Below are 23,709 nucleotides of genomic sequence, written 5' to 3' on the forward strand. Positions count from 1 at the left end.
ATCCTTGCCTCCTGGTATCCAAGCCCCTGGGTGGTCCTTCCGCATTCAGTAAGGGCTGACTTGTGCGACCCATAGAATACTGCAGAAGTGATAGCGTGTGACTTCCAAGGCAAAGGTCAAAAAATGCATTGCAGGGCCAGCCAAGTGACTTGTTGGTTAAGAGGTGGCTTGGGAGCATGAGCTCTGAGCAACACGGCCGCCGGTTCGGATCCCACATGGGCCAGTGACACTGTGTTTTCTACAGCTAAGATGGTGAACAACAGCTCGACCTGGAGCTGGGCTTCCGTGAGTCAATGGCGACGGCGTAGGCTGCAGTGGGGCCATGAGTGGCCGGCAGTCAGCGTGAGCAGTGGGCAGCTGGCGTGAGCTGCTGTGAGAGGCTGTCCAATGGCTGGCGACCGATCTGCCTCAGCCGGGAAGAGCGCAATGATCACAATACCAACTTGGGCCAGTGAAGTGACGTCCTCCACAACTAGGCTGAAGAACCAAAGGACAGCAACTTGTCTGTTCCCCTTCCCTGATTCCCCAACGCTGTTCCCTCCTCCCAACTCCCCAATAAAAAAAATCTTAAAAAAAAAAAAAGATTGTAATTTCCACCTTGGTCCCTTGCATCTCTTGCTCTGGGAAATGCCAGCTGCCATGTTGAAGGACACCCAGGTAGCCCTGGGAGAGGAGCCCCATGTGAAGAGAAATTGAGGCCCCCTGACAAAAACAGCATCAACTTGCCTACCATGTGCATGAACGGCCTTTGGAGCACGTAGATGCTCCAGCCCCTTTGAAGCCTAGCTGACTGTAGCCCCAGCCAAAATCTTGGCTGCAACCTCATGGGAGAACCCCCTAACTACCCAGTCCAGCCACACCTGAATTTCTGACCCACAGTGTGGTAAACAAAATGCCCCTTCAAAGATGTCCATATCCTACTTCCTAGAACCTGTGAATATGTCACCTTACAGGGCAAATGGTGACTTTGTATTGGGTTGTCGGAAAAGTCATAATGCATTTTTGCAATGAAAAACAGAAAAAATAGGTCATGACTTTTCTGACAACCCAATAGTTATGATTAAGGATCTTAAGATAAGGGAATTATCCCGGATTACCTGGGTAAACCCAACCCCTTGGGTTTGAACTCTAACCTGTCTGGACTCTAAAGCCTTTGCAACCTTTGGAAATGGTGAATACCTTAGGAGAAATAATTCTTAATTATGCAAGTGGAAAGCTTACACCACAGTCCCCCTGGGATCTGAGGACCAGGCCTAACCTTGACAAATTTTCTTTCCTCTAGAGAAATGGGTGCTGTGGATGAGGTGTACAAACAGTTTTTTGTTTTGTTTTTCCAGAGTGTTAAGAAAAATTATTCAACACTTGGAAATAAGGCAAAAGACAACTGCATGTCAAGGTCATATGAAACATGTAACAGGCACCCCCCAAAATTATTGATTCTTTAGGGGTAGTGTGCTTTCGTTTGACTTATTACTTGCTCTTGATTTGAGCTCAGGCTCTGTAAAGTTGGATGTTCTTTTAGACTGGTCAATTGCAAATGCTTTTTGTAAACTAAAGATGAAAAAAATTTGTCTAGTAGAAAGAGTCAACTTCAGAGTTAATAGTTCATTGCCTTGTAGGTTGGGTGACCAACTCTTCCCATTTGCCTGGGACTGAGAAATTACCTAGGACATGGACTTTTGGTGCTAAAACCAAGAACATCTGGGGCAAACGCGGGTGGCTGGCCACCCTACCTACAAGATATTAGCCAGTTTTGGAACTAACATGGTCATCTTCTTTCAACATTCTATCTTTCATTGGCCAGAAATACTTGATCTCTTCCATATGCCTCTGAACCAGTTTTCTCATACTACTGTTCTGTCATTAATGAGCTAAATAAATCTTTGACACAGACTCACTTTATATTGGTGTGAGTTGTGATTTTTAACTGTTTTAAATGAGTGCTTTGACAAGAGAAGAGGTTTCTCTGATGAGGGGGGTAGCAGGGAGTTGGGAGAGCAGGCTCTGAGAATTTATACTGGAGAAGCTGTTTATTTTTCATCCCTTATTTGATCCCCTTTCTCTTGAGCCTATAGATATTCTTCAGTTTCTTCCTACTAGAAAAATAACCTGCCTTCCTCCTAGCAATGGCCCTGTCTCCTACTCTTCTTATCCAAGAGTGAAATCTGGTTTCTTCCTAGCAACTCTCTCACGATCTAGCCAAGGTCACTGACACCATCCACATATAACTAACACTCTCTTGAATTTACTTAACTTTGTAAAAAAAAAAAAATGTTTACAGCTACTAACACTTGACTTTTATTGAGTACCTGACATTCTTTGAGTATTTGTCTTTCATTGAGCATTTGATATTCAGTGACCATGCTCTCGGCCACTTGGCACTACTTGCTGGTCATTTGCTCCTTCTTGTTTATGGAAATATACTTCCTTAATATTGCTCAAATCCTTTTCCTCTTCATCCCCAATGCCAAGGTCTTGGCTTGGGCCGGCTCCCCTTCCAAACATCCTGAAATGTTATTTCCATAACAAATTTGACTGAGTTACTTCCCTGATTAAAAGATATCTCTGGCGACTACCCACAGACTGCAGTCACAAACCTAGCATGCACACCAATATACCAATATTTCTTTACAAATTATATCTGTGTACCCTTTACCAGTATATTGCTTCCATTATAAACCAGGTACAGAAAAAGAAATCCCCAAAGACATAACATTGACAAAGTAAATAGTTCTATCTCCCGGGCCCCTACACTGCAGTGGAGGTTGTGTGCACTTAAGTGAAGACCACAGACCCACAGCAGTTAAGTCCAAGTATACAAGGTGTGATCAAACAATACGGTGAATGTTTAAATTTAAAAAATCTATTATGATAAAAGACATATCACAATTAATCTCCCTCAAAATACTCCCCCTTGCTTCAAATACATGTATCCCATCATTCTTGCCACTTTCTGAAGCAGTTCTGGAAGTCCTCTATCTTGAGTGTCTTTAGTTGCGCTATCGTGGCTGCCTCAATATGTCCTGAATCATTTTGACTTGGGGGAAGAGCCAGAAGTCTCATGATGCCAGATCCAGTGAATAAGGTGGATGAGGACACACCATAATGTTTTTATTTGACAGAAATTGCCATATACCAGAAGTGATATGTGACATGGAGCCTTTCCATGTGATCAAAACATACGGTGAATGCTGCTAAGTGCCATCCAACAGAAAGGCGGCGCATCGAGCCTTAGTGCCAGTGTGTGACAAGTTTGAACTTGTTCAGTACAGTCAGTTGGGTGTGACCTACAGTTGAGAGAAGGTATGTTTTAAAGTGTGTTGTAAATCATCCTCCATTATGACAACACCCTGTGCCACACATCGCTTCTGGTATATGGCAATTTCTGTCAAATAAAAACATTATGGGGGCCAGCCGAGTGGCTCAGTTGGTTGAGAGCTGGCTTGAGGGTATGAGCTCTGAGCAGCAGGATGCTGGTTCGGTTCCCATATGGGCCAGTGATGTTGCGCCCTCTGCAGCTAGGATTGTGAGCAACAGCTCGACCTGGAGCTGGGCTCCCGTGGGTGGCCAGCGACAGCGTGGGCTACAGCCCCTGCTGCAGTGGGCTGCCGTGAGCTACCATGAGTGGCCGTCCAATGGCCGGTGACCGGCTGCCTCAGCTGGGAAGAGAGTGATGATCGTAGTGCCAACATGGGCCAGTGGGGCGGGGTCCTCCACAACTAGACTGAAGAAAAAAAGGATGGCGATTTGTCTGTTCCCCTCCCCCAATTCCCCAATAAAAATCTTAAAAAAAAAAAAAGTAAAATCACTGATTTTAAAAACAAACAAACAAACAAACAAACAAACAAACAAACATTATGATGTGTCCTCATTCACCTTATTCACTGGATCTGGCACCGTGTGACTTCTGGCTCTTCCCCAAAGTCAAAATGATTCAGGACATTGCGGCAGCCATGACAGCGCTACTAAAGACACTCATGATAGAGGACTTCCAGAACTGCTTCAGAAAGTGGCAAGAATGATGGGATATGTGTGTTCGAAGAGGGGGAGTATTTTGAGGGGGATTAATGGCAATGTGTCTTTTATTGTAATAGATTTTTTTTTAAATTTAAACATTCACCATATGTTTGATCACACCTTGTATATATGGCTGATTTCCAAGGCTTCTTATGATCTGGCCCCTGCCTACTTCTTGTGTCTCTTTTCCCTTTACTTCCTTCCCTTGCTCCTAGTGCTCTGGTCCAAATGGAAGGATTTGAATTTGAAGCTCCCAAACCTTCCTGCTTTCGATTTGCTGCCCTCTTTGTTTGGAATGCTGTCCCTACCTTGGCTCCCCAAGCCCCAAGCCCCCTTCTTATTTATTCCCCAAAGTGGTTCTCAATTACTCCTTCCTTTGGGAAGTTGTTTTTTGGTTACTTCTGCCTCCATATTCCATCTACACCCCATGCACATCTTTTTCTTAGCAATAAGGAACAACATCTACCTCTCTGCCTCTCTCACTAAACTGTGAGCTCCGTAAGGGACTGTCTTATTCGTCTTAGGCATCTACAGTGCCTGATAAACAATAACAAGGACAATAATAACAGCTAATACTTTTATAGCACTAATATACACCAGCTACTGCTTCAAGTGTTTTACACATATTTACTTTATTTAATCCTGTAAGATGGATACAATTATCCCTATTTTGCATATGCAGGCACTTGGGCACAGAGAGGTCAAGTAACTTCCCAAGGTCACTTATGTATTAATAGTATGCCAAGTTCAGGAAATGTTGAACTAAAGTGAACTGCATGCTCTCTATCACACCTCTGATGAGGGAAGTACAGTCACCCAGGCCCAGGAGGGCAAGAAATTCTCAGGAAGAGGCATGTTGTGAGTCTCCCCAGCCTAAGCCTGCGCTGCCCCCTACTGGCCAGCTCTGCCCTTGCTGCGGGCTTAACTGGGTCAGAAGTCCACCTGAGCTAGAGTTTGGGGTCTGACAACAAGCACAGGATATTCCAAGGGGAAAGAGAGCCAGATCACAGGGGGAATATGCATGGATTTCCCCTTGATCCACACACCCAAAGGACCATCTCCCTGATTGGGATGACTGAATGAAACCCCTCAGAATCAGAACAGAACTGGGAAAGTAAACTTTCTGCCCCCAAATGCCATAGAATGCACTCCAAACCAATAGAAATGTTTATTTTTAAAGAAAACTCTTACATAAGTATTTGGACTATTCTTACATTAGGCCCTCCTTTAGGAGGGGAAAATGGAATATTACTTATATTAATAGATTGGTTCTCAAATGGGGGGCCTCACAGAACTCTTCAAACACACAGCTGCCCAGTCTCCATTCTAAGCTGCTAAGTCAGAACCACCATGTGCACTATGTCTGCTCAGGGTTAGCCTCAGGCTACATTCCCCCAAACCCCAAAATCTTTAAGACATTTAGCATCCCACTTTTCCAGTTTAAACTAAGGCAATGTTCTCCTATTTGTGCGTTGGTAGAAAACTGCTATTTTACAACTCTGTAAGTTGTAGGTAATTGAAAGCAATGCAAAAAACTTCTTGTTTTTAGACATGCAAATTTGATCCTGTTTGGCAGCGGTTCCCTCTTTGGAAGAAATCCGTTCTGCCTCCTTTGTACATTCATTTCATTATTCCTGATCTACAATGGGTCTGCTTTTTGGACTCTCTTGAACCTGTTGTAACATCTGCCTGATTCCCTCAGGGGTTTTTAAGTTAAACAAGTCTTTAGCACGTGTTCATTTTATATCAGAATGAGAGTAACAATTTTACTGTTTTGGAAAATTATCTTTAATACGCCAGTGGCATTTGGTGTATTACACTTTTCTTTTCGCCACACTTTGGCCATCTGCTTCTTGTGCTCCTTGCTTTGGTTGAACACTCAGGGGGCTTCCTCAGAAAGGAGCTCCTTCCTGGGAGAATAGTGGAATGACCAAAAAATGTTATATTTTTAATAAGGCAAAAGAGAGGTGAGGGTGTTCGTTCCTAACCTTCTCTTCTACAAAAACTAAGAGTATAAACAAAACTAACATTAAATACACCCATTGGGTTTTCATTGGGCTCTAACTCTTTAACTGCCTTACTGATTTGTTTACTATACTCCTTTCTTACTTGTGTAGTTGATCGATTTATTAAAATTACATGTTAGATTGTTTTGTAAATGCACCTTATGCCATCTGGCACCTCGTGCTATGGAAAATACATATAAGGTCCTTGTCATCTTCCTGAGTACACAGATTTATCTATAAGAATTAATGTTATTAGGGCTGGCCGAGTGGCTCAGTTGGTTAAGAGCTCGCTCAAGAGTTTGAGCTCTGAGCAACAGCGGTTCGAGTCCAGCCCGAGCTGAGCAGCCGCTGAGCTGCCAACAGGTGGCAGGATGGCTCAGCTAAAAAAAAAAAAAGAATTAATGTTATTTACTCAACAATTAGTTATTGAGCGCCTACGTGTGCCATGCATAATGGCAAAAAACCGTCCCACGGAACTGACAGGCTAGAGAGAGGGATAGACAACACAAATAAATGAATAATTTCAAATTTTAAGACCAACAGATGAGGTGCGTGTTTTGAGCCATCAAGATGTGAACAGAAGTGACGTCTGCAGCTTGTGGTCTCACTCTTAAAGGGATGAGGAGAGCCCTTCCTGGTCCCCAATTTTTTTCCTTCCTGTGGGCTGGAATGTAGGCACAGTGGCAAGGCATCTTGGACCTTGCAGATGAGGGTGACACCTGATAGGTGGCATAACAACAGCCTAGAAGGAGCCTGGAATTCCAAGAACTTCGTAGAGAGCAGAGCCACAAGATCAGTCCTGAATTTTCCAAAAGAAAAATAACTTTCTATCATGTTTGTTTCGGGTACTGTTATGTTGGGTCTCTGGCCTATCAAGCCCATCTTATAACCTAACTATGACAAAGCTCAGAGGAACAGGGGATGACTCTGAATGTGGAAGTTAACAGAATGTTCCTATGTGAGGCTCAGGAGCCTCAAAGAAAGTGAGATCTTCAGGGAAAAGGCAGTTTAGACGAGAGGCCAAAGTAGTTCAGGGAGAGGCTGAAGCCACAAAAACTGATGGGCATATCAGGATATTTCTCCTGATGTCAAAAAGCACACAAGAGGCAGCTTGAAGCAACTCCCACTGGCCAAATTTGGGTAGTTTTTAAATTTTTTTTTTTTTTAAATTATGTATTGAGACAGTAGGGGAAATTTGGATATGGAGTGTATATTTGATAATAATATATCAATGCTAAATTTCTGGACTGTGATCATCATAATGTGGTTATTTAGGAGAAAGTTCTTTGGAGATACTTGTGGAAGTACGTATTTAGTGGGGAGAATCATGTATCTGGAACTTACACTTGAATGTTTCATCAAAAAAAGTTTATAGCTATATAGCGTGAACAAATGTGGCAAAGTTTTAGCAATTAGTGTATCAAAGTAAAGATACAAAACAAAAACAAATGAAACAAAAAGGTGAGCTGGTATGGGGTGGGGATGTTTATTCAAAAATAGGGTTCCAAGTGAAGCAACGTCCTCCACAACTAGACTGAAGAACAAAACGACAGCAACTTGTCTGTTCCCCTCCCCCAATTCCCCAATAAAATATTTTTTTAAAAAAATAAATAAATAAAAATAGGGTTCCAGAGGCCCCAAGGGATGGCCTGGGAGAGGACGGACTTTGCCACTTCACAAATCATCCTGTGTGTCTGCTTGGTCACCAGGTGTCCTCTACAGCCCTAGTTGTTCCAGGCTCAGAATGGGCTTTACTCAAATAAATGCTTGTGGAAGGTCCTAGGATTTGTCCCATCCTCTCCACTCTGGGAAGAAAGGCTGGGCAAACTCATAGTGCTGCTGTAGGAAGAGGGTTGATGTCTGGGCAGATAGGCCTGGTGACCCCACCCTCCTGGGTTTCCTCCTTCCTCACTTCTTAATCCTCTTACATTTTACCTCTAAAAAGTAGATTTCCCTAAGGCTCTGCCCAAGGCATTTTCTCAAGGCTTACTCCCTTCCTCCTTAGGTGAGCCCCTTCACTCCTATAGAGTATTTCCAGGCCTGCCCACGCCCCTCACACACACACACACTCCAGACTCATATATCCAGTCGCAACTGGACATCTACACTTAGATGAATTATAGCCAACTCAAATTTAACATGTCCAAAATGGAAATCTCCAATTTTCCCCAGACCTGGTTTTCTGCAGTATTCCCATCTCAGTAAACAGTATCTCCATCCACCCCCACTTCTCACTTCCCCTCACTCCCCAACATCCAATCCACCAAGTTCCTCCTCCAGTCTACAACCTAGATCTGGCCACCATCGCCCTCTACCTAGATTGCTTCAATAGCTTCCTAGCTCATCTCTTGCCTCTACCCTAGGCTTTCTGAAGCCTATTCTTCTCACAGAAGCCAGAGCAATCTTTAAAACGTAAATCAGAGCCAGTCAATCTCCTAGCTTTCAGTGCTTTAATGTTTTCCCATTATTCTTGGAATGAAAATGCAGGCTCTTCACCAGGGAGACCCTACACCGTCTGCCTGCTCCACGTCTTAGCCTCATCTCAGCCCCACTCATTCCACTTGCAGCAACCTTCTTGTCAGGCTCTCTGCATTACTCGGCATCTCTCTTTCTGGAACATTCTCAGCTACACCAAGGCTACTTCCTTTTCATCCAGGACTCAATTCAAATGTCCCCTTTCCAGGTCGATATAAAGAAACCTGCCCTCCCTGTTAAATTTTAGATATTGTCTTCTTTCTTTATTGCCAGTTCTTTCCTCCCCCATTCCCCCCATACACACACACACACACACACACACACACACACACACACACACACACACACACACACACACACACACACTAGACCAGAAGCATCATACAAGTAGAGTGCACCACTCTATCTCCAGTGCCTGCTAGGCTAGGTGCTCACACATGTTTGTTGAAAGAATTAATTTATACATGACAATTTTACATGTTTTAAAATATCCTTACTTGGCCAAATAAAAAGCTGCCAATTCTGTGTCGTTCGTCATTTAAAAAAAATTCGTCAGGGACTAGATGAACCGGCCTCAAGCCCCCTACAACACAGTTGTTCTAAGGATAGGAGGGAGAGAGAACAGCGGATGGGGAGGTGCACGGCTGAGTGGAGGCACGGGTGAGCGAATGGATGGATACATTCTGGGAAACCAAACCCCAAATGCTGAAAAGATTAAGAGCTCACTTCCCTAGGCCGCTCACCTGGCGGGTCACAAAAGGGTTACTTCAGGGCAGACGGGGCGCGGAGGGTGGACGGTCCTCGGTTCCCTTGGGTGTAGAGCAGAAGACTCCACTAGCTCCCCCATCAACACTCGCACACGCCTGTGGGTACCCCGGACGGCGCACAGCTGCACCTCCTACCGGCGAGCTCACTCAGGTGAACCCTCTCTAGACCAGAGTGGGGCTAGTGCGCGTGCGCGCAGGTGAGCGTCCAGTCCAGTCCTGTCCCGCCCCGCCCCGCCCCGCCCCCAGGCTTGGCCCCCTGCCGGGAAAACTTGTGGTGGATTGTTGCCCTCGGGTCGCTCCAGGGCGGGGACGGGGAATCGGGCCATGGAACTTACGTCGGGGACTCGAGAGCCCCGGGTCCGGCCGAGAGAGCGGGACCCAGACCGGCACCCCCGCCCGGACCGAGACCGCCACCCAGAGCGACAGCGGGACCGAGCCGAGGACCGGCGCCGGGAGAGAAACGGGGGCGAGCGGAGGGACGGGGACCGGGACAGGGGGCGGGACCGAGACCCCCGCCAGGACAGACACAGGTCCGGGGACCATCGCCCTGGTGAACAAAGAGTTTGGGAAAAACCCCGCCAAAGCCGGACGCGGGACGGACCTCAGCGGCCGACCAGGGACGCAGTCCCGCCCACCTGGCCCGCGCCCTGGGAAACCCCGGAGCTGCCGCCCCACAGGAAGGAGGGCTTCGGGCACCGAGGACCGGAAAGGTGAGCGGGGGCCGCCGAGGGCCCTGCGACTTCGGCACTGATGAACCCGGGGTCCAAGCCCAGCCTGCGCTGCTCTGGTGCCCCCTGACCACTTGTCCTAGGAAGCCGGTTTAAAGGAAGACAGTGCAGTCCTCCCTTTTGCGCTCTTAGAGGTGACCTGGAAAGGAAGGAAAACCTAATGGTGCCCCCACATCTTGACCAGAACTCGATTAACAAAGCCGAAACCACCCGTTAGCAGTGGAAGGGCCGGGGGACCAGGTAAGGAGGAAGAGAGGACTTTAGGACAGGAAGGGGAAAAGGTGGGAAGGAGATTCGGTGGGTGGGGTTAACCTGAGGCTCCTCCCCGACCCCCGACCACGTGGTCACTGGACTGCTCCTGAGGGTTTCAGACCCTTGTGTTCCCAAACCAGGCTTCCTCAAAGTCTCCCTTTCCTGGAGGCCAGGGCCTAATAAAGTCAGCCCAGTGACGGTTTAATAATATAATGTGTAACCCCTTCCAGAGGTATATATATATATTTCAAAAACAGCTGAGAGAAGCTACACTTTGAACTAAAACTCCCCACTGAAGGGCAAAGATTCCCGGCGCCCTTTGTGAGGTCTCTCTGGGCAGCCTCACTCAAATCCCATGATTGCTTCAGTCTCCACCATCCTGAATGAGCAAACTGTTTTTGCCATCCCTGCCCGGTAGAACACAGCGCGTTCCCATGAGGCCTTGTGAAGGGAAAGCCTCGTGTCCTGGGAGACTTTGTGAGCTGGGAGAGGGTGGGGATGGAAGGGAGGACAAGGGGCAGCCCTAGACCTCACACACACACACACACACACACCCAGGGAATTGGTCTTTTTTTTTATTGAACATTACATCCAACTCCACAAATATTGCTGAATGTGTGCCGTTCCAACAAGGAGACAGAAGGACCTGGAGTAATGGCTTTCTTCTGGTTTTTGACACCTGCCCTCTTTCTAAGGAGTCAGCCTCCCCTCTCCTGTGGGACTTGTGGGTTTAAGTACAGTGTCTCTCCCTGTTGTGTCCACACAGCGGGAAGGCTACTATCCTGAGTTTATATTACATTATCTAAAACCAACTAGTCAAACAATGATCAAAGGTGTGTCCAGAAAGAGTCACAGGCACTAGCTCTTGTTTCCCTGATGAAAGCCACATTACATTCCAGCTGCATGACTGGGGAGAACACAGAGCTGCATATTTAGCTTGCTTTATAAACCAGTGTCCTCATCCCCTGCCTGGGCATGAGTCTTGTGAATGCAAACTAGTTGTGAAGTGGTCAGTGGTCGGGTCCATGCTGAACAGAGAAGCTCACGAAAGAGGCTCCTAGCTACCTGCCTGGTTAGATAGCTCCCACAGGCTGATAAACTATCAAAAGCAGTGCTCAGAATTAACAGAGATTAAGTAATGGGAGTAGTTAGTGGAGTTGGGCCAAGTGTTTGGATGCCATGTGGGGTCACTAAACCAGAGAATTCCTGGAGTATGAAACCACGACAAATGTTGTTTCTGTTCTGCACATTCTTTGCCATCTGGGCCCAGAATTCTAATACTGAACAAGCTACTGCATTTGAGGCCCTCTAATGGCCATATATGTTTTTGGTTTTAGTGAACCCACTTCAGGGAGATATCTGCCCTCAAACCCCAGGTCTGGACGAGAGGAAGAGAAATACTACCAATCAGAGGCTGAAGGACTCCTGGAATGCCACAAATGCAGATACTTGTGCACTGGGAGAGGTGAGCCATTTTGGAAGCAGTTGGGTCATTTACTGTCGCTGGTGGTTCTGGAAGGGGTCTGCGCTGGTGAAGCAAAAATTCAAGCAGAATTGAATTCCTAGCATTTTCGTTTCCATGGCTACATGAGGTTCTTGTTTTCTAAAAAAGTAGAAGCGTCTAAAAGGTGCATCTAGATTTCCTGTGCTTCTCTTCAAACGTGCCCCGAGGTCTGAATTAGAGATGGAAGTCACCTGGAGGGGGCAGCTGGGTTGTAGCTCACAGCAGGAGATCTGATGCCTGAACACTCCATCATGGCTTTTAAACTTTGTTGACCGATACCCACAGTAAGAAATACATTTTAGGGCCGGCTGAGTGGCTCAGCTGGTTAAGAGCTCGCTCAAGTGTGTGAGCTCTAAGCAACAGCAGTTCGAGTCCCGGCCCGAGCTGAGCTGCCAACAGGTGGCAGGATGGCTCAGCTAAAAAAAAAAAAGAAATACATTTTACATTCAGACCAAGTTCACTCACTCACACACACACACACACACACACACACACACACACACATCGTGAAACAGTACTTACCCTATTACATACTAAATGCACGGATTAATTTCTATTCTATTCTGTTTCATTAAAAACAAACAAAAACCAAAACCCACACTTATTAGAACCCAGAGTTTGAAAAACACAACTAATATCATGTGCCAAATGTGGTTTCCCAGAGTTCCCATCCTAGTACCAGTCCTGGCCTTGCCAGCAATGAAGAAAATCTGGTTTGTCAGGGTGATCCCTTGTGGCGCATGTGAATGGGTGAGAAACTTTCCTAGGCTGTTTATGACTAAGCAGGGAAAACTTCTCAGCCTAAGGGAGAGAAGTCATGGAACTTATACCAGAAAGTGTATTTTAAGATGATTACAATGATATACCTGATTATGGGATTGTGTGGAACTTTCTTTAAAGAGCTATAGGCAATCCTGATACAAGAGTCCTCATTTTAGTTTTTATATGTTGGCACAACCTCATTGTTTTTAATTCTGTCAACAACTCCTGAGGCTCAGAGAGGTACAGTAAGTTACCCAAAGTCACACAGCTATTAGGTGAAAGAGCTGGAATTGAAACTTAGAGCCTGACTCTAAGGCCTGAAACAGTTTACTTGCTTGACCTTTCTTCTTTTCTCGATGATATAAATAATAGGAATAAGCCAGAGGCTAGTTAACAGACTTGTTTTCTCTATAGAGGTATGTTTTCTTCTGTGGTTGATTTACCCAAAGGAGAGGGCAGACCTTGAGGCTCCTGACCAAAGCACACCTTGATTTACCTTTGATTGCTTCTGGCTGTTTGGCTTTGGGCCTAGAGGTTGGGTTTCTGATTCAAGATAGTGAAAGGATGGGCTCAGCAGCCAGAAGCTAATGAGGGCTTATAAAGATCTCTGGACGGGCAGAGACCCATATAAATACACAATACAGTGCTGTATTGAGAGAAACAGCCATTGAACACCAGGAACTTTTCTCAAGCAGGAAATACATACCTGGATAAAGGTCATCCGAAGGTTGTTCAGCCTTCTCTTAGAGTACATCTTTTATGACTTCTTTTCCTTGTTGGTGAAATCATGTCCTCCTCTAGCAAACTGGCAAAAGTGGGAGGCAGTTGTGTCTCTCTCCATCTTCTGGGGGAGACCCTAGAGTCTGGGCTATGTGAGTCAGCCTAACTTGGGAAGTTCAGTGGAAGGTTGAGAACACTGATGGAAAGAGAGGCCCCAAATCCACATTTACAGGCAAGATCCCTCAGAGACAAAATCTTCAGGTGCTGAGGATAAAGATGAGATAAAAAGCAAGTGTGTCACATGTACATATCAGATCACCAGGAATCCTGAGGGACCGGTGAGGAGTTACGTGTTCCCTGGGAAGAAGGTACATTTTCTGCTCCCCTCCTGCCTCTGATTTGCATTTGGAACAGCTTTTTTCCCTTTTGTTCTTTCCTTCTCCCTTTAGACCCTTAGTGCTTAAATAATGATGGAGAAGATTCACAGGAGAGCTAGGCCAGTGGAACAAGGAAGTTGTAAAAATCAATCAATCAATCAATCAATCAATCATGATGTCTGCATTCCACTTGTAGCCTTACTTGAAAACCATCTTTAAAAGTTTAATTTCATTTTCTCCCAAGAAAGCTGTAATCCCTGGAGTCAGTGGTGCTTGTCTCTCCCTCAGAGCCTGGAGATTTAGGTTTCAAGATGGCTTCCCACAGCCAATGGCATTGACTTGTGATCACGCTGGAAAGGTTCAGGGTTTTTTCTGCCCAGTTTATATTCTCAATCCCCACTTTTTGGTACTTTTTAATATCTTAACACAGTATTTATCTGGATTAAGCTCACACCAAGATTTTAAACCACAGTTGACTTTAAGAGTGTTAACTCATTAACAGATCTGAAGGATTCAGCCTGGGTCAGAGGAAGGAATTAACCCAAAATGAAGTATTGCTTCTTAGGAAAGAGAGGGGCTTATCAGAGAGCCAGATGCCTTCAAGGGCTGAGGAAGGCCTGGAGAACCTCTGAGCCTTTATTTTTAAAAACAGATACCCCTGGACATCCCTTCCTGGTGACTCTTTTCTGGTTCTATTAAACCTAAAACAGGAATAGGGGCTTGTGTCCTCTCCATACTCTATTAAGAAATATATAGCATATATTTGCACGTGTATAGCTAAACACTGGGAAAAGCCTAAATGTCGTTTACATCGGAATTATTTAAAATTATTGCGGTACTCATTACATCCTTTAAAATTATTAAGTAGATTTTTGGTGAGATAGAAAAAATGTTCACACTATATTAAGTAAAAAAATAGGTTATATAAATAGTAGAGTAGGACCCTGTTCTTACCTAAACAAGCAAATAAACAGCAAAAATTATGCATATATGGCAGAAAAGGGAAGAAGAAAAAATAATGGTAATGGTGTTTTTTATTGGATTTTAGATACGTTTTACATTATATATTTTTGTTTGATCTACATTTTTATAAATATGTGTTATTTTTATAATTAAAGAAAACAATAACGTTATTTGCATTTGGGGGAAAATTGTACAGTGTAAAGATAATACTTGAGAGTGCATATCATTTCAATTAAGAGAATGTGTAGATGTAACACAGCTTCATTCATAGACCAGATGGACCCGGGCATACAATCTGGTTCTCTGAAAGCGAGGGAGATGCTGATGCCTGATCGCAGAGTCAGCTAACCCACTAGAACCCTTCCAGCATGCACAATTCCCAGCTCAGACACACCCGGCTTTATATCATGCTGAGAAAAAGAAGCCACACATGAAAGAGTGCATAACTGTATGATTCCATTTACCTGAAATTCCAGAAAAGACAAACCTAATTCCTAATGGCAGAAAGCAGCTCAGTGGTTGTCTAAGGAGGAAGATGAGGGATTGATTGCAGAGGTCAACTTTCTAGGGAACTTTCTGGGCAGACGAAGTGGTCTGCATCTTGTTTGTGGTTGATTACATGGCAAAACTCAAGCTGTATGCCTAATGTAGGTCATTTTGTTGTGTATAAATTATATTTCAATAAAGAGCTGATTTTAAGGAAAGCAGCCAGCCAGCTTTGCTCGAAGATCCTTGTACAAGATAAAGAAGCCGGTGGCCCTGAAAGAATCCAGCTCTGGGAAAAATATCATGACCCAGATGTGCTCTTTAGGGAAACTAAAGAAAATGTTATACTTTAAAACATACTTATTGAGTTAAAGTCTAAGAAAAATAAAACCAATTATGTTTCTCTAATTCTGTAAGCCTGATGGGTTTAATTAACTTAATCTTTCCTACTTCTAATACACATGAACCATGGTTAACATTTGTTGTATAACTTCCATGCTTTTTTCTAACTTCATTGTATATTTTTTAAGTTCTATATTATAATTTCTTTCAAACTTGGAGAAGTTTCCTCTTTCAAACTGAAGATAGCCAAAATATACAAGAGAAGTATTTTTGAGTCTTTCTGGCAAGGAATGGCTAGGGCAGAGAATGTTGTTGCCTTCCATATAGGATACCTTTCCTTCTGCTCGCTCACTGGCCGGATTTCTCCCACCATCCTCCTGCACCCGACCTGGGAGTTACTTTTTTTTAGTCCAAAGTATCTCTGACATCATTTCTGGAGACCACAGTTCCCTGCTACCATCTAATGCAGCTTTGGCTGCTCAGGCCTCGGGGGAGTGCAGAATAAAGAGCTGGCTGTGGTTTGAGCTGCCACAGGGAAGATAAGCCTCAAGGTGGAAGTCTCCACATGAGAAATCGCATCTCTCAAAATGGTAATGCGCCCTTCTTTTGCAGCCTGCTGCCAAATGCTGGAGGTTCTCCTGAATTTGCTGATCCTGGCCTGCAGCTCTGTATCTTACAATTCCACAGGTGGCTACACAGGCATCACCAACTTGGGGGGCATTTATTATTACCAGTACGGAGGGGCTTACAGTGGTTTCGATGGTGCTGACGGGGAGAAAGCACAGCAGCTGGATGTCCAGTTCTACCAGCTAAAGCTGCCCACAGTCACGGCGGCAATGGCCTACAGTGGAGCCCTCATGGCCTTCTGCTGCCTCGTCATCGTCATGGGCGTCCTGCGGGTCCCGTGGCATTGTCCCCTGTGGCTGCTGGTTGAAGGCTTGCTGGACGTCCTCATTGCCGGGGCATATGTGCCAGCTCTGTACTTCTACTTCCACTCTCTGTCCGCTGCATATGCCTCTCCTGTGTGCAAGGAGAGAGAGGCGTTGTACCAAAGCAAAGGCTACCACGGCTTCAGCTGCAGTTTCCATGGGGGGGATATAGGAGCTGGCATCTTCGCTGCCCTAGGCATTGTGGTCTTTGCCCTTGGGGCTGTGCTGGCCATCAGGGGTTACCGAAAAGTCAGGAAACTAAAAGAGAAGCCTGCAGAAATGTTAGCATTTTAGGCTTTTTAAAACGTTCTGCCAACTATAAGTGATGGAAGTTACTCTGAACTGTTATTTTTCATGGAAGACATTGTGGAACTTGCCAACGCTTGAAAAGTATCAGGCCAACTTTGGTATCTTGGGTGCCGCTCCGGGTTACACGAAGTGTTGTTCTCTGATGTCTAAGCCTGGTTCTGGAGTCCTATTCATGAGGGACTAACCAAAATTATAACAAACAAAAAAAAAAAAAAAAGAAAAGAAAAAAAAAGCTGGAGCTCAAGACCCACAAGGAAAGGGCATGTGCTGCAGCAAAGTGCACGTCTTGATTAAATAAACGGAGATAACCAAGTGAATTTGAAGAACCTTATCTTCAAAGTTCATGAAAAGCCACATAGACATGAGACAGCATTGCAGCCTAAACTTTTCTAAACACAGCTGTCTTAAACAGATTAGCCCTGAATTTCCCCCCCGCTGAACCCTGTGGTCCTTCGCTTCCTTAATGCCATGGAGGGAGGGGATGGGGATGCTGGGGAGACTACTCCTGTAAAATTTAAGTTGGAGGTAGGCGTGGGCGGAAGTAAGAGGAGTCAGATTCATTTGCTGGGTTTCAAAGAAGCTATTCTAAAAAGCCCCTTATAATGGCCTTGAAAGCTCAATAAATGTTTTGTACCTCTTGTAAATGTACCATTGTACAAGAATAAAACTCAGCATCTGGAATTCAGGATCCATCCAGAAAAAAAGAATGTAAAATCTTTCCCAACAGAAGAATGCTATTTTGGCTAACTTCATGGCTTCTTATTGCATGTTAAATTATGACTTATGGACATTATAGTATATTCTTGTTACAAGTGAATATGTTCTTTATGTGAGTCTAATAAAAAATCTAAAGAAAAAATTTAATTTGGAGGTGATGGTTCTCTTTACATGTGTAACATTATTCCCCTAAATACAGGCAATATCATATTTAAAAGGTGAGTTCCATTTGGGTTTAGAAAAGAAAATTAGTATGTATGTGCTTGTATATGATTAGAAGATTTCTCGAAGAATCCATAAGAAGGCATTAACAGTATTTGCTTCTGGGGAGGAGTTCATTTTTCATTTTATACATGGCTTGACTGCACATATATTCATTTTATTTTAGATAAATAATTTGACTTGCCCTCCTCCATTTTTTCACATTTGCAGTGTGAAAACACAAGTAGGTGTATCATTAAGCAGAGTATTAAATGATCAGCCAGAAAAGCAGCCTCCCTGAGAAAGACCTACAACGAAAATCTCACACCTGTTTCAGATTCTCCACTTCCCTGAATAGAGTCCTCTGCTGTCTTTCCGGTGACTTGTCCCATCTCATCACAGAGACAAACTGCTACTCTGGTAGTCAGTCACCCTGTTTTCTCTTGATGTCTGTGACTCTGCACAAACAGGATGCTTGGAAATACCTGAGCCTGTTTGATATTGATAGCTAAGCCAGGTCAGGCTGGCTGGTACTGTAACAATATTCAGTGGCCATATTCCTTAAACAGACCCAATATCATTGGACTTGGAAACAGACCTTTATTCCTCTCGACTGTTGCAGTCAGTGGGGGTAGTTGACAAGATCTAGATTTATTCTGCCTAGTAGATATGTGCTGCATGGGTTATAATGTCACTGTTTTAACAGGCTCTGTCCCAGAGGAAACGATCAGATTGCCACGTCTTGTAGTAGTACGGTGTTCCTGTTTCCCTTCAGGGGGTGAGATACTAACATGTGTTCAGAATGAAAACCAAGGCAGAGAAAGGTGTTAGGTACAGGGATTCACTCCCTGTGAATTGGAATGACGTCCGGGTCAATTCACTCACTCTGCTATAGGGAGAGAGTGGCCAGTAGCTTACAGTGCTGGGTGAGAGTGGGAAGCTCTGGTCTGTTATTTTCAGATTTAAATTAAAGGAATGTAGCTTCTCAACACAGCCCTTGACTGCTGTTGTCCCGTGGACCTCCTAGGAATTCGTGTGGGCCCAGCAGCCGATAGGATCAGCGAGCCCAGTAGCTGTTGTATGTTAGAGATACTGGTCTTTGGCCACCCAGATTATAAACATCATGGTCCGCCTAGTGTATTAGAGGGTTTTCCTGATTTCTGGGAAACCACGCTTTTCATAAATTCATCCTATTTCTTCTTAAATCACTCACTAAGCCCCTTCCATTTTATAAATGTTACTCGTAGCATTACCATTGCTTGTATAACATTTTATGATTTTCCAAGTATTTCCATGTCCTCACTTCCATTTGGGCCTCACCATAGCCCTGTGGGATGACACAAGCAGACATTATCTTCATTTGTCAGATGAAGTGTCAGAGGCTTAGAGCCAATGACTTGGCCAAGGTAACAGGGCATTAAAGAGCAGGGATGTGAACCTGGCCCTCCACTCTAGGTTCATATGCTTTTCTCTTAGTTCTGTTTCTGATCCCTGAGAGAATGATGGGAGACCTTCTTCCAGAAAGGTGCCTCAAAGAGGCTGGGGCCTGTGTCACTTACAAATGAAGGCTGGCCTTGCACAAGAAGACATTCATCTCCATTCACTTGTTGACTCCCACACCTCATGACACTTGTGGGTGCCCTACACTTGTAAGAAACCCCCAAGTGGACAACCCAGGTGTCCATCCGTAGGATCCCAGTTGAACAGACTGCTTGATCCACACAGTGGAGTTGGAGGCCACACAAGAAATATGGACACTGTAGGAGCTGACCTGAAAACATCTCTAGGAAGAGTAAATGAGAAAGGCAAGACGCGCAACAGTGAATGTGGTATGCTTCCTTGTGAAAAAAGCCAGGAAACGGGGGATGAAATGCAGATTTCAGTGCTTTTATTTGCATACAGGAACACTGTAAGCCATAGAAAATCAGGAAAGTGGCTGGATGGACAGGGACATGAGTGATATTTCTGTTTATACCTTTTTATGTCATTGTGATTTAAAAAAAACTTTAAATTTTGAAATACAGATTTATAAAATATTGCAAAAATAGTAGAGATCCTGTGTACCCTTAACCCAGTTTTCTCCAATGATAACATCTTGCATAACTATAGTATAATATCAACCAGGAAATGGACAATCTACAAAGCTTAGATTTCACCAGTTTTACCTGCACTGTCTGTGTGTGTAGTTCCATGCAGCTTGATCACATGTAGATTCATGGGACCAACACCACTATCAAGTACAGAATGGTTCCATCCTCAGGTATCCCTCTGTGCTCCCCCTTTGTAGTCACACCCACCCCTTCCCCTCCTCCACTTACCCCCAACAACCACAGATCTGTTCTCCATCTCTATCATTTTGTCATTTTGAGACTGTCACATAAATGGAATCATACGGTATGTAACTTTTTGAGATTGGCTTTCCCCCCACCTGCTCCCTTGAGATCCATCCAAGTTGTTGCATGTATCAGTAGTTCATTCCTTTTTATTGCTGAGTAGAGTATTCCTTGGTATGGATGTACCAGATTATTTAACCATTTGCCCATTGAAGGACATCTGGGTTGTTTCTACTTGTCTATTACAAATAAAGCTCCTGTGAACCTTTGTGTACATGTTTTTGTGTAGACCTAAGTTTTCATTTCTTCAGGATAAGTGCTCAGGAGTACAGATGCAGGATCACATGGTAAGTGTATCTTTAGTTTTTAAAGAAACTGCCAAAAAATTTTCCATGAATATTGCAAAACTAAGGATGTTACTGTTGAATCTGACCATAAAATCAGCTCACCCGTATTTCTCTAGTCTGACTTAGAGAGTTTTCCTGGGTGAGTGATGTCAGTGTTAAATCCCAAATCTCTCTCCTCCTAGGTGTGGTTCAGATAGTGGAGGTGATACTGAATGGGATGGTTCTCATGTGTATCGTGGCTTCCTACTTTGTCCTTGCTGGATTCAGTGCCAGCTTTACCAGCGGCGGCGGCTTTGGGAACAACTATTACTCACCATTTGAGGGCACTGAGCTGGAGCAGGTTCGGCAGCTGGACCAGCAGTACACTGTCCTGCGGGCACCCCTGATATACGGCGGCGTGGCTGTTTCTCTGGGGCTGGGCGTCCTCACCATGGGTGTTTTACTCCAAGGAGCCAAGAGTCTAAGCAAACTGCCACGGAAGTGGCTCCTGCTGGAGGCTGCCTTCAGCCTCCTGGCAGCAGTGGGCTACTGCATAGGCATTGGCATTTACCTCCATGTAGCCTTGCGGATCAATGCCACGGACACTTGCAAAACAAGACAGAGGCTGTATGCCCGCAAAGGTCTCACCTGGATGAACTGCCAGCTGGCAGGCACGGATGGAGCAGCAGCCACCTTTGCTTGTCTCCTGGTGATCATGTATGGTGCCAGCGTGGTGCTGGCCCTCCGGAGCTACCGGGAGCAGAAGCACTACAAAGACAGCCAAGAACAGCACAGAAATTACAGTGAGGCACCAGAATATCTATGGTCTGGAACACTCTGAGACTTTCTTCTGGAAGCTAAATGTCAACTTATCTCCCTTGCTTCTCTAAAAAAAATAGGCCCTTTAAAATCACTCATTTGACAACTGGGGTTTTCACATACTTGATTTTATAACTGCTCTTCTTGGTTACAGCGCAAAGCTAGATGGTCATCTCATTTTTCTATCAAAAAGTCTTTGCTGGCTGAGAGTTTGAAAAAAATCTCTCCACTTTTGCTACAAAGAACATCAGAAGTTCTGTTCTGACCCTCTTAGGGTCTGACCCTCTTACCAAATGGTAAGGTGATGGTTACAGCTAAGTAGCCACAGAAATTCTGCAAGTTGAGAACTACATTTTAGGGGTAGCAGACCCAATGTTATAGTAGAAATCTCTTACCCGTCTTAACTATTTAAAGTCACCAAAAGTAACATGCCCCTCGTATTTGGCCCCCGGGAATGATTTTAAAGCAGTTGTGTGACTGAATTCTAAACAATTACATTCTGACCCTCTCCTAGAGGGAAACTGTTCTGCCCATAGGGCAGTGTACCATGACTGCCTGGATTCCAAGGAGACTTCTTCCATTAGAGATGGTGAGGCTGGATTTCTCATACATGAAGAGAGATGTTTTAGCATGCATGTTTCTCCCCAGGATGCCTGCATTAGGGCTGAGAGAAAATGTTTTAGGTTTTTTATTTGCCAGCATTCCAAGTTAGTTTCTTTTTTGTTGCAAGTCATTCACTTGTAATTCACTTTCCTGAAATAGTTTATGTTTCTTAAGTATGAAGCTTCCAAGTAGTGATAAATAAAATTTATAAACATCTTAAATGTGTAATAACATTTCAACTATTTCAAAGAGAAAGCACTTAATTTTACTAGACTATAAAGGCTTATTAGGAGGCTTCTTCATTGCTGCATTCTGTGAGTGACAGTGCCCTATAGAGAAGGCCTTTAAAGGTAGATTGGAACCTCTCATGACTCTGGATTGTTTTCATAATGTAACAGATCATTAACACTGAATCTTAAAAATAAAGTTTTTTCAATAATTTTAATCTAAAGTTTTACAGCTGTTCTTATATACAACTGGTCTCAGGTTTTTAGTTTGTGAGGTGCAACTAGAAATATACACATTATAAAGTACAGGCTTTTTCTAGTTGTCCTCTTACTTTTCAATAGCTAATTCTTTTTTTCATATCATGGTTTTATGTTCATAAATGAAACTATTAATAAATTCAAACCAAGTTTTTAGTAATTTCTAATAGCAATTTTGACATAAATCTCAGATTCTCTACTCTATACAGTAAGAAATCAGCAAACATAAACCTGTTTCAACATATGCCAAAAAGACTTAAAAAAAATTGTCAACATCATTTTTCTCTAATGTGTTGGCCATTTTTACCACTGCATGTTTGCTAACTCTTCCCCACCTCCTGCCTCAATTCCTCTCCTCCCTGTAATACATTACCTTTCCTCACTCCTCTGAAATCCTTTCAATAGCTAATTCTTACAGAACCCATCCAAGGCATATGATCAAAACTGAACCTTGTACAGAAATGGGAAATTACCTACATTATACTTTTACAAAAAGTAAATCTTGGAGGGAAACAACCAACTAGAAATCTACACTGCTAGGATAAAATACAAACAGTTGTGCCACAGAAAGTCACTTCCCCTCTATCACCCTCAGCCCCCAACCCTCCAGTTTTCAGAGTGATATACAAGTTTAACAGCAGCAAAAATCAAACAACCCATTCCCCACCCACTCCCCAAAAAGAATAACTCCCCCGACACACTGTTCTAACCTAGCACTATTCCCTGAAACATGTCCCTAGTAGATCTTTGCTCATGTCTGGGTCATGCTTGATAAAATGAGGACTTCAGGGCCGGCCGAGTGGCGTGTTGGTTAAGAGCTGGCTTGGGACGCCAGAGGGCCCTGGTTCGGATCCCACATATGAGGGCCAATGATACTGCCCTCTACAGCTAAGATGCTGAACAACAGCTCAACCTGGAGCTGGGCTGCCCTAAGTCGTCGGTGACAGTGTAGGCTGCAGCCCCTACTTCAGTGGGTTGCCATTGGCTACCGTGTGTAGCCAGCAGCCAGCGTGAGCGGCCCTCAAGCCGCAGTGAGTGGCCGTCCAGAAGCCGGTGACTGATCTGCTGTGCCCGGGAAGAGCACAATGATGGTGCCAACTTGGGCCAGTAAAGCAACGTCCTTCACAACTAGACTGAAGAAAAGGACAGCAACTTGTCTGTTCCCCTCCCCCCAATTCCCCAGCGCTGTTCCCATTCCCCAATTCTCCAATAAAAATCTTTAAAAAAAAAATGAGGACTTCAGCCTGTCTGACCCCACTGTCATGCCTGGGCCCAGTAATAATACTGCTCCCGAGATTCAGCAACTCTCGCGATTGGAGCCCATTGATCACTCATCCCAACACTCCACATCAGCAGTTTCCAACCTCGACTTATCTCTTACCACTTGTTGGGGAGGCAGGTCAAGATTTACTATTCACATTTTACAGATGAGGAGACAAAGGTTCAAGGTTAAAGGGCTTACCCAATAGCTGACATTTCGTTGACTGTTATGTGCCAGTTCCACTAACTGAGCTAAGGAAGCATGTCTGCATCATTTCAGTGAAGCTCACAACTTGAGATCCTGTTATTTCCACTTGACAATCAAGAA

At 44.3% G+C, this 23,709-nt stretch overlaps 1 protein-coding gene and 1 long non-coding RNA gene across 3 annotated transcripts in view; one reads left to right on the forward strand and one right to left on the reverse strand.

Annotated features, from left to right (window-relative positions):
• The window catches only part of LOC109388817 (uncharacterized), a 12,089-nt gene extending 2,678 nt beyond the window's left edge, over positions 1-9,411 (reverse strand). The window contains exon 1 of the long non-coding RNA XR_002125263.1: positions 9,242-9,411. This is a non-coding gene — a long non-coding RNA (uncharacterized LOC109388817). The remainder of the gene's footprint in view (positions 1-9,241) is intronic.
• Positions 9,412-9,521: 110 nt separating this feature from the next.
• Positions 9,522-22,970, forward strand: MARVELD3 (MARVEL domain containing 3). 2 transcript variants are annotated; one of them, XM_019654258.1, is made up of 3 exons: positions 9,522-9,975; positions 11,583-11,710; positions 20,418-22,970. In XM_019654258.1, the coding sequence occupies exons 1-3, from the start codon at positions 9,590-9,592 to the stop codon at positions 21,053-21,055; spliced, it is 1,152 nt and encodes a 383-aa protein (XP_019509803.1). In that variant the 5' UTR covers positions 9,522-9,589; the 3' UTR covers positions 21,056-22,970. The 2 variants fall into 2 exon arrangements, with proteins under 2 accessions (XP_019509803.1, XP_019509813.1); XM_019654268.1 differs by lacking the exon at positions 20,418-22,970 and adding an exon at positions 16,012-17,513.
• The last annotated feature ends 739 nt before the right edge of the window (positions 22,971-23,709 follow it).

This window comes from Hipposideros armiger, unplaced genomic scaffold, assembly GCF_001890085.2.
Source record: "Hipposideros armiger isolate ML-2016 unplaced genomic scaffold, ASM189008v1 scaffold_9, whole genome shotgun sequence".
NCBI lineage: Eukaryota > Metazoa > Chordata > Mammalia > Chiroptera > Hipposideridae > Hipposideros > Hipposideros armiger.

What these genes read in the sequence shown, in the direction of transcription:
- MARVELD3 (XM_019654258.1), top strand. Translation starts at nt 9,590, where the DNA reads ATGGAACTTACGTCGGGGACTCGAGAGCCCCGGGTCCGGCCGAGAGAG. An exon ending in GGGCACCGAGGACCGGAAAG is followed by an intron (nt 9,976 to 11,582) that starts GTGAGCGGGGGC and finishes TTTTGGTTTTAG; the next exon opens with TGAACCCACTTCAGGGAGAT. An exon ending in ATACTTGTGCACTGGGAGAG is followed by an intron (nt 11,711 to 20,417) that starts GTGAGCCATTTT and finishes CTCTCCTCCTAG; the next exon opens with GTGTGGTTCAGATAGTGGAG.